Below are 10,838 nucleotides of genomic sequence, written 5' to 3' on the forward strand. Positions count from 1 at the left end.
AATATATTTTATATCTGAATTTATTTATTTGTTTAATTTGTGGAATTTTATAAGGTATAAATTTATTTTTATTATAATTTTATAGATTTTAAAAGTCTCTCTGGGTCAATGGATTCTTGGTCTTCGTCAGTCTCAAATAAAAGTCATAAAGTCTGGTCCTTTCCAGGAGCTTCATTTTTACAACAAAGAGGTTTTGGTTGGATGATGGAGATTGATGAGAGTGATGATGAAGATAAACAGCCAATATTGTAAGTGAATTTTAAGTTAATTCTTTTATCTTGATTTTTATTCTTTATTATCATGAGTCAATATACAAGGAATTTTGTTAGAAGAGTTTGAAACTTAAATAGTTATGATTTAATAATTTCTCAATTTATTTATAAATGAAATTATAAACATTACGGAGATATGAAAATATGAAATAATAATAAATAAAAATAAATAATTAATAAAACAGAAGTTTCAATAAAAAATTAATACAATTTAACAATGGTATGTAAATATTTGAATTAACATGTGAAAGAGAAATTTAAATAGCATAAAAACAATAAGTATATAAATAAAAATAAGCAATTAATAAAGGAACATAAATAATTAAATATCAAAAAGTGACTGCTAGGCATTAGAAAGGGTATTGCACCATGATGATTAATGCATGTGAATTTTCTGTATGCTTTATAAGTTTCTAACTTCTCTAGGTGAGAAAGAGCATGTACTGTACATGAGCTACGCCTGATGAGTTTTACTTCTTCCCAATTTATCTGTTATCCTGTTGATTATACTAAGAAACACACCTGATTTCTATTTGCTGCGTTTTTTTCTTTATTCCAAATGTTTTCAGCCTATTTGGATAGGCCATCTTCATGCTTTTACATTCATTGTTCCAAATGGAACTAATTTGTTCGAATTTATTTCATTTGAATTTGAACGCTTTAACAACTTATGTATGTACAAGAGTAAATAAATAGATAATTAAAAATAATAACATAATGCATTGCAACTTAACAAAAAACAAAGAATTATATCAGATTTAAATGAGTCTAAATATTAATTCCTATAATCTCCAGATCATATTTTTATGGATTATTAAAACCCATACTTTTTTCAATTTTATATTTCCAAGATGTTGGTAATGCATTTGCATTACCAATGGCTTGGAAATACAAAATATCCTGTTGATGTGAATAGGCTGTCAATAGAATGTTATAGAGTTTCTTGTTGATTGTATGTTTATGCTCCCTGATTCTTTGTTGTAGATTATGTCCAGTGGCACCAATATATATAAGCTTTGTTGTAAAACATTAGTTATCTATTCAGACTGAGTAGATGCCTGATGCAGAGTTGTAATCATATGGAGCCTTATCATTTCTTAAAATTTTGAAAATGCTTGGTGTTACCTATTTTTATTTATTATATGTTTTATTCATGTATTTTTTATTTTTATGTTATTTTAAATTTCTTATTCCTATTTTAATTCAAACATCACATTCTATTTTTAAATTGTAGTTCAATTTAATTTTGAACTTGCCCCATTTTTCAACCATGTTATTGTCAACTTTCTCACATTGGGTAAGATTGACGTAATCCAAAAGCAATTTCTCATACATCTGCTGCTTCATAATTACCACAGTTTTGGCCTTGTCGGCTCTAATGAGAGTGATTCCGTTTTTTTTTTTTTTTTTTTCCATCCATCCATGGGCCTTTGATATTTTTGTTCTTAAATTGCATGCAAGAGTCAAAAGATTCTCCAACACCAAGTTAGCTAAGAGTTTAGAACTTAAGAACATTGTATTGGACTCTCCTGACATGCCTAAATTATTCGGATTTGCCAAAACGCATAAACAAGGCAAACAGATTTGTCCGGTAGTCGATAAGATTCGTGCTCCAACGCATAAACTCGAAGTGCTAATGCACACTTTAATAGCACCACACTTGGAAGATTACCAGTTCACTATATCCAATATTGTAGACCTCATAGCATTCCTCAAGCAGATTGGTACCCCCACAGTACCTCACTGTACTTGATTTTAAATCCCTGTATCCTTCAGTACTTCTACCACCAGCCTTTTGTGCCATAAGAGATTTGTTATTCAAAATTGTAGAGGATGTTAACCACCACCAGCAAATTTTGGAGTTGGTGCATTTATTGTGCTATAATTCTTTCTTTCAGTTCAAAAGTGCAGTGTATAAACAAAGAAGGGGCGTACCAATGGGGAGCCCTGTATCGGGAGATCTATGCGAACTGGTGATTAGACTGCTAGAAGAAAAAGTCGTTCCTGACCAACTCCACAATATTCTTATATATAAGAGGTACGTGGACGATATACTCATCCTATGGAAGTTTAAACCTGATATGCCAGCATTCATAGCCGCGTTTAATAACAACTCATATGGCTTAACTCTTGACCTTGAACAGGAGAGCTACACTCAAGTTCATTTTTTTTATGTCAACATCACGGTTAAAGGATCGACCATCATCACAGAAGTATACAGAAAACCACTGGCAGAGCAATTGTACATTCCTGCAGGGTCCTGTGACCCAATGCATTATAAAGTAGCAGCATTTAGCACCTTGGTCAAAAGAGCTTGCACTCACTCACCGACATCGCATGCATTTGAAACCGATATCAACACAGTTACTATTATTGCCAAACGCCATGGGTATGGTAACCTGATAACTGCATTAGCCAAAACAATGCTTCATCCCCAATGAGCAGAACGACCAGAAGCACAAGAGCAAGAAAATATGATTCATAAGGACAGAGTGCCTATCACTTATAATCCGTATTTAGAGAAACTGTACACCAAGATTGCTAGGAAGAGACAAGTCACCTTAGTCTTCAGCCATCCTACTCTTTTTCGAATGCTCAGTGATGGGAAAGATACTCCACAACAAGACATGCTAGCTGGAGTATACACCATCCCTATGAGAGATCATAGGTGTGATAAAGACTTAATATACATTGGCTCCACGAAAAGATTGTTAGGAGTGGGGCTTAAAGAGCATAAAGCAGACATCCTCCATAAGAGGCCTACAACCATATTGGCACAGTACGCCACAGACCCTGATATATAACCATTATTGAATGAGGCCAAGATAATATACACCACACACCAGCCATACCATTTGCGCTTGATGGAAGTGATTTATATACATAAAACAGCCCAAGGTAAAAATTGTATCAACAGTAAGGATGAAGTATCCTTATCGATAGCATGGCAAACTCTTATATATGACACATGACAAGGCAAAAGTTATACTTCTCTCAACTGCACATGCACAAACGATGATGAAGATTGCACGGGTTTCCTATGAAATTCCATTTCAGAATTCTTTCGAAAAAAGATATGTTCCATCAAATTTCATTTATTTTGTCCATTTTTTTTTTTTCACCCGAGGAAGAACCGTTGGTTCGAAAACATTAATGAGAGACGCACTTCGAGTTACACACCGTTTTTGGTTTTGGGTTAGAAGTAAGACTTATAACAATTTCTCAATGCCTAGTTATTTTCCATTCAACTTGTAGAATGAGATATGAAGGAAATAGATGGAATTAGTGATATTTTACACATTATTAATGAAACTAATAAAATATCAAACAATTGTCATAAAATATATATTATCACAATGAAACAGTAGTAAATAATCTCATTATTTGCTATATTGCTATATTAATACATCATAATTAGTTAAATTCACATTTATCAACATACTTCATTTCCCTGGACTTCTAATAACTGCTATTTAACCTTGACTTGATAGAATGAAAAATTAGAAAATGACAATATAAAACAAAATAGGTAAATAATTGCCTGTTAAGGTGATTCTACTTTTGATAATTTTGATAGACAAAGTTACTAACTGTGGCATTTATTAACATTAATTAAGTAAAAAAAAATGTACTTTCATTACAATACTTGGTAAACTTTATATCACATATAAATTTATAAATTTTCATTCTTTGAGACTGTATTGATTATATAAATGAAATTATCCCAATGATGGCTGCAGAAATAGCCAAAAACATCTGAAAAATAAAGAATGATATTGAACAGTTTTTATACAAATCTTTTAAACTAGTTTTAGAATTGTAATAAATGAAATTATTTAAATCACCATTACTCTTCAACATTTATAAATGTAAAACCAAATTTTTATACTTAACTATATGAAAGCCACAAAAACATTATAATCAAATATAATATTTATAAGTAATAAGAATAGTTATGAGAATTAAAAATTTATGCATTTTAAAAATTAAATATATTTGACTAATACAACCATTTATAATTTGAAACCACAAACTTAGTAACAATATTAATAGACTATGAAACTTTTTTGTTGGTAATCAACTTATATAATATTTATATATAGTTGTAATTGTGAGAAAATGTTTACATAATATTATTACTGTTGATATATGTGTATATGTATGTGTGTATGTTTAGACTCAGTTCAGAATTTTTGCGGAATGGTGGCCACACAGTTATTACATTGTTTTTTTTCTGCAGACACTCATGGACAGAAGATGAAAGAATTTATTTTGAGTTGGCCAGTTACCATAGATACTTGTTTGCAGATTCAGATGAATCAAAATTTTTAAATTACTTCAGAATTTCATTTCCAGGCTTTGGTGAATTGTATCATACTCTGAAAAATATCATGTAGAAAGAAGATACTAACATGAGACTGACTGGGCAGATGATATATCAGTACTGCTCTCTCTGCACAATTGCTACTTCTGCTTATGTGAATTATTCATAATGCAATAGCTCATAGACAATCTGTGACTGTACAACATCCATTCTGCTATGGATGCTGTGCAGCTGCAACTGACAACCAACAATGTTCTATGGCTGCAGACTTTCTGTTGAGTGTGAATTATCACATAAAATTAGTATGCCATAGCAGTTGGTGCAGCTGTTGTATGGTAACTGTGTAGCCACTGTTCTGCAGACATTTCACTTATCTGAATAGGTCTTAATTTCTAAAAAAAATATTTACTTTTAATTACTTATGATTTTTTAGGGAAGAATTAGATATTGACATGAAAGACATCTACTATAAAGTATGCTGTGTATTATTTCCTTTTCCATTTCTTGGTTTCAAAAGGCATTTGGTACGTGACAGTCCAGACTTTTGGGGTCCATTACTTGTGGTATTATTATTTTCCTTGGTATCACTTTATGGTCAGTTTAATGTAAGTATTATGTAAAATAGTGAGTTAAATTACAATTAATTTTATTTTATTTTGTGTAAGGATTTGTAAATATATTTTATGCTAAAATATGAAATATAAGTGATGATATTAATTAAATTTAAGTATTTAAACATTGTATAAATTGAATTCTTAGTTTGTACAATATTTAAATAAATTTTCTCTGCTAATATTAAATATAATTTTTTCACAATGAAGTGCTATAAATTAAGACACTTGGCAGGTTTCCTCATCTTTATTTAGTTTCCTCATTGTGTTATGAGCAGAAACAAATTGCAAAGAATGGTTTCATATCATTAAAAGAAAACAAAAAATAATTTTTTCAATCAATTATTTGTTACTAAAGTATTCTCTTTCATCATATATAGAATAAGTGACAATTTGAAATACAGGTATACCTCGAGTTACGTCGTTTGTCATTCAAAAAATATGTGGAAAAATAAAAATCAAGTTTAAGTCATTTTATTCGACTTTACGTCTGTCCGCCACAAATATTGAAGTTGTAATATTACTAGAAAAGTGTTAAAGCACATAAAATCTTATTAAAATATATACATTTACAGTAAATGTTAATATAATCATCATAAATCCTAGAGAATGAAACATGAAAACATCTGTGTTTCTGTGTTGTCGTCTTATTTAGCAATCTTTAAATGCTCAATATTGGTGTTTTCCATGGTAGCTCCAATATCTACTGTTTGGCGTCGTTGTCAGTGCCACTCGATATTGGTAAATTTAATATAAATTAGTTTATTTTCTACTCTCGCAAGATAATTTTAATAACTGTATTTGTTATTTAACCTTACAAAATCATTTTATTTTATAATGTCTTAGAGCAAATCACATTCACAAATAAAGAGTCTGCGATGTACTGTAAGCATCGCCAAAATTGTAAACATGTACAGTACATTTACAAGTATGTACTTGTAAATATACATGAATTTGTAAATTTAGATTACTTTTTTCTGTACTATATTAAAAACTAAAATTTATTTGTTTGTAAGCTTAAAATAGATTCTTATTAACCATATATTATTAAAAATGCATTTATAAATAAAATACAGAACTGGGAATGATTATTTGTAGTTTAGCCTAGTGACAAGTAAATTTGACTTACGTNTTAACCATATATTATTAAAAATGCATTTATAAATAAAATACAGAACTGGGAATGATTATTTGTAGTTTAGCCTAGTGACAAGTAAATTTGACTTACGTTGTTTTTCGACTTAAGTCGCCTCTCCTGGAACCAATTACCAACATAAGGCATTTTTTGTCGTTTTCTTTTTAAAACTTTATTACAAAGTATAGAATCAGAAATGATCTATTTTTAGATATTGAAAAATATATACAGTAGAATTCATTTAAGAAGTTCCTGCATGAAAGGTTTCCCTGCATAAGAAGTCCAAATTTTCCAGTCCCAGCATTTACACCAGTGTTTCTCAACGGGGGTGATATCGCCCCCATGTGGGCATTTTTTTATGTTGAGTGGGCGATTAGTAACAATTTATATTTTGGGGGACGAAAAACAATTTTCTGGGTGATATAGTAAAACATTATATTAAGAATAATTAGATATTTTATTTGTTATATCGTACAATAATTAAACAAATAACATTATACTAGTCACTAGTCTATTCAATGCAGTACGAATTTGGCATTAGCCTTGTCCCTCGGCATCGAAATTTTGTAGTGAAGGGGGCAATACTACGTAACGGTTTTATTGAAGGGGGCGACGATTCGTTAGAGGTTGAGAAACACTGATTTACACTATAAGATGTGTGTTAAAATTTCTGGCATAACAAGTTCCCATATAACAAGTTTTTCCATGTAAGAAATTTCAAAATATTGGTCCCATCAACAATATTTTTCCCCAAGTTTCTGTTGGAGACAAATTGTAATCTTTTTCTTCACCATAACTTTATCTGGAGTTACTTTATAAAAATAGTAAACTTTTAATAAAGTAACTCCAGTGTGATTTGCTCTAAGACATTATAAAATAAAATGATTTTGTAAGGTTAAATAACAAATACAGTTATTAAAATTATCTTGCGAGAGTAGAAAATAAACTAATTTATATTAAATTTACCAATATCGAGTGGCACTGACAACGACGCCAAACAGTAGATATTGGAGCTACCATGGAAAACACCAATATTGAGCATTTAAAGATTGCTAAATAAGACGACACCTGCACACCTGAGGTGGTTACTAATTTTGCTGGGCTCTTATTGTTTTGACCATACTCACCTATCTAGGTGCTGTCCACTAACTGTTGACATGTCCTATTGACACCAGACACGTAAGCACGTGCTAAAGTCAGTGAGTGCATCTTACTATTGTACTATGCTACACTATGCTATGTTATATTACTTGATATTGAAATAAATTCATGAATATACAAATAAATAGTTATTTTTTACAATTCCTGCCTAAGAAGTTTATTTTACAGCGGTCCCTTCAAAAACTTCTTAACAGGGTTCTATTGTATTTTAATTTTTATCTTAAAGGATTTTGAAAACTATTGAACTATTGAATTATTTTAGGTCTACTTTGAAATTCATATAAATAAAATTTTAAGTGAGAAACAAATACAGGTCCCTTGTATAACATGGTAGTTATGTTCTGAAAAGGTGCTGTGTTATGTGAATTTGTGTTATATGAAACAAAGGACTAATGTAAAACATAGAGTTATGTTCCAGGAGTTAGCAAAAGTATACTATTCTTTTTTGTTACTAAGAGAAATATGTTTATTAAAGCAATCAGTACTTTATTTCCAATCAATAATTAACTAACAATCACAATTAAAAGCACTGTTAATACTAATTTTAGTTAATAAAGGTGTTTCTTTTTACAAAGTATTGTCGTCATCTGAGCTTTTTTTTTTTTTTTGATCTTGATCAGAAGTATCAGCAACATTTTCATATTTTTTTATTTTTATCATAAAAAACTTTTATGGATGACGAAATAAAAATATGTTATTAATCGAAAATTTGTTATAGCGGATTGCGTTTGTTCAGTCGAGTACCGAGCGACTTTTTTCCCCCAGAATTTGAGTTCGAATACCGAGATATCGCTGTATTTCATTCGTCATTTTACGAATGATTGCTTACCTACAGTTCAAAATAGTTTAATAGCACTTATCTAAAAATGTTTAAATAAACTTTACTAAATACGAAGATTAATCTATAAAAAAGAAAACACAGTGGTAAAGGCTAAAGTTTAAAAGTAACAACGACTCCTAGATGATAGGAAAGTTAGTGGGATTTTTTTCTCCCCTGTCCTATCAGTTTTTACTAAAGTAACCTGACTAAAAGCACAAAATAAGCTGAAAATTTCAATATTCTAAAATCCATAGCCAAATTTGAGACGACACGCCGTGATTGCTTAAATTAAAAAATATCGAATAACGAAGTTTACACTTAAAATTTGTGAAATTTTGTATAGAGGATTTTCAAACCGTGTTAGAACGAAACCGTGTTGTAGAACTATCGTGTTGTATGAGGGATACCTGTAATTTAATTGATTTCAAATCTGTAATGATATTAATATTCAATAAATACAATAACTGTTTTAATTATTAGAAACCTTAAACAAAAGTAAATTTATGTTTTAAATATTAATTTCAAAATATATGAAATATATGCATAAAATTACGAAGATCAAGATAAAAATTGGGATTGTTTTGTTATCAAAGACTAATAGGTTGTGTCATAAATAATAGACTCACAATTTTACATTTCAAAAATATTTAAAATTACACAAATTATCATTGAAGCAAACGTCTTATCTTAACATAAAAAATTACAATATCAATTATTAATATTAAAATCATAACAATGTAGATATTTATTTTTGTCTTCTAAATAAAAAAAGCGAGCAACGAGTCGCTCAACTTTTCCAGCAATATATAAAATTTTGATGGCACCATCTGTTATCATATTTTATTTCAAAACTTTTTATATTTTTATCTATTATAAAACGGCAAATAGCGTAACTTTTAGGGTGGAATTGAGTTTTATAAAAAAATTGTCAATGCTAATAACGAGTAAAATCATTAAGTCTGGCCCTACTGGAAATACATACGACCCCATTATCTCCTCTCCCCCTCGGCCTTTAAACACTAAAATTTAAAAGCATCAATACCCCTAATAACCAATCCTTCCTGAAAAATTTCACAAATTTTCTACAAAAAGCAAAGGAGTTATTAATTAATCATCAAACAGGATGAACAAAATTATGCCCACACACACTACGTTCCATATATACAGAAATTACCTTCGAATGTTTTTGCACTTCTTGACGTTTCAAGATGTCCTAACTCCAAAAATGAAAAATCTGGGAGGGAATCAACAAACTTTTCCTCTGTTATGACAGCCGGAAAAGGTGTAATAATAATAACTTTCTGTAGTATCTCTGGAAAAGTCGGAAGTGCGGGGAAAATCCTGTTTACTATATTATCTTAAATATTTATTTAAATCGAAAAAAATTATTATTTGTTTCAATAATATAGTTAAAATTTTATTAACTGTTCTATTCAAACATTACAGAAAAATTAAAAGTTAAATTATTGATATATTAATTAATAGCGACTTGTCACGTAAAAATTGTTCGAATATTTTTATTTAATTCTTCTCCAATTTTTATTATTATTAAATGTTATTTATCTAGGGCAACAAGCAAGTCTTGTCAACTGCATTCCAAATAACGTTTAATTGTTGTTTTTAAAATCTCATTGATTTTCCATCTAATTATACACATTTATTAATAATTCTTGATAATTGAATCCTTTCAAATTATTATTAAATAATTTTATCGTAAAGTTAAATGAATTATCTTAAACAAAAGAAATTTGCATATTCGTTGCCAGTGGTAAGTAATTAAAATAAAATATTAAAATGCTGTTATAAATTAGCGTTATACTCGGAAATAAATGGATTTTGATACTAAAAATTTCGTGCGTTTCGTCAAAAATATGTAAAGATAGTAGCTTTATTCTTCAGAAGGATTAAATCTCGATGTGGTCTTTAAAACTAACTAAAGAAAAAGGAAAAATGGACAGACTGCTTTGTTTTAATATTGATTTAAAAGTTTTTCATACTTTTTTTTTGGTTAATTTATTTTCTTGTTTCTACATTAATTTTACAAAAAACATCTTAAGCAGTATACAATTTAATTTAAAACAAATTTAAAAACCTTTAAGACGTTTTAAACTATAGTATCAAAATAGAATAGAATTCCAATTCCTTTTTATGTTATACGTCTTTTAACGGAAGACTTGAGAATGTCTTGTATACGAGATATATTTTTAACATAATATTTTTAAAAAGATTTCTCGTATTATCATCTTTCACAGCTATTTTTAATTCATTTTTACTTCTTAATGTTTTCGCATAATGCGTTTTATTAACTCATGAAAAATTCCCAATTTTTAAAAAATTAATAGAAATATTTAAAATAAACATACTTATTTAAAAATCTCTGTTTTAATTAAGTTGAATTATATTCAAAAAAATATGAGTTTAGGTACAGTACGTTAACATTCACAAATTATTCGCATAATGTATTTAAAATAAAAATATATTTATCTTGTATTAAAACTAATAATATTTTATATAT

The 10,838-nt window shown here is 28.9% G+C and overlaps 1 protein-coding gene across 1 annotated transcript in view; it reads left to right on the plus strand.

Moving 5' to 3' along the window:
* Positions 1-89: 89 nt before the first annotated feature.
* The window catches only part of LOC111613689 (protein YIPF4-like), a 41,971-nt gene continuing 31,222 nt past the window's right edge, over positions 90-10,838 (plus strand). Inside the window, exons 1-2 of the mRNA XM_023355034.1 lie at positions 90-248; positions 5,030-5,201. Of these exons, the coding sequence (XP_023210802.1) occupies positions 109-248; positions 5,030-5,201 (312 nt within the window). The 5' untranslated portion in view covers positions 90-108. The remainder of the gene's footprint in view (positions 249-5,029; positions 5,202-10,838) is intronic.

The sequence above is a fragment of the Centruroides sculpturatus genome, unplaced genomic scaffold, assembly GCF_000671375.1.
Source record: "Centruroides sculpturatus isolate CEXI.00-Female unplaced genomic scaffold, Cexi_2.0 scaffold1657, whole genome shotgun sequence".
In the NCBI taxonomy this organism is placed as follows: domain Eukaryota; kingdom Metazoa; phylum Arthropoda; class Arachnida; order Scorpiones; family Buthidae; genus Centruroides; species Centruroides sculpturatus.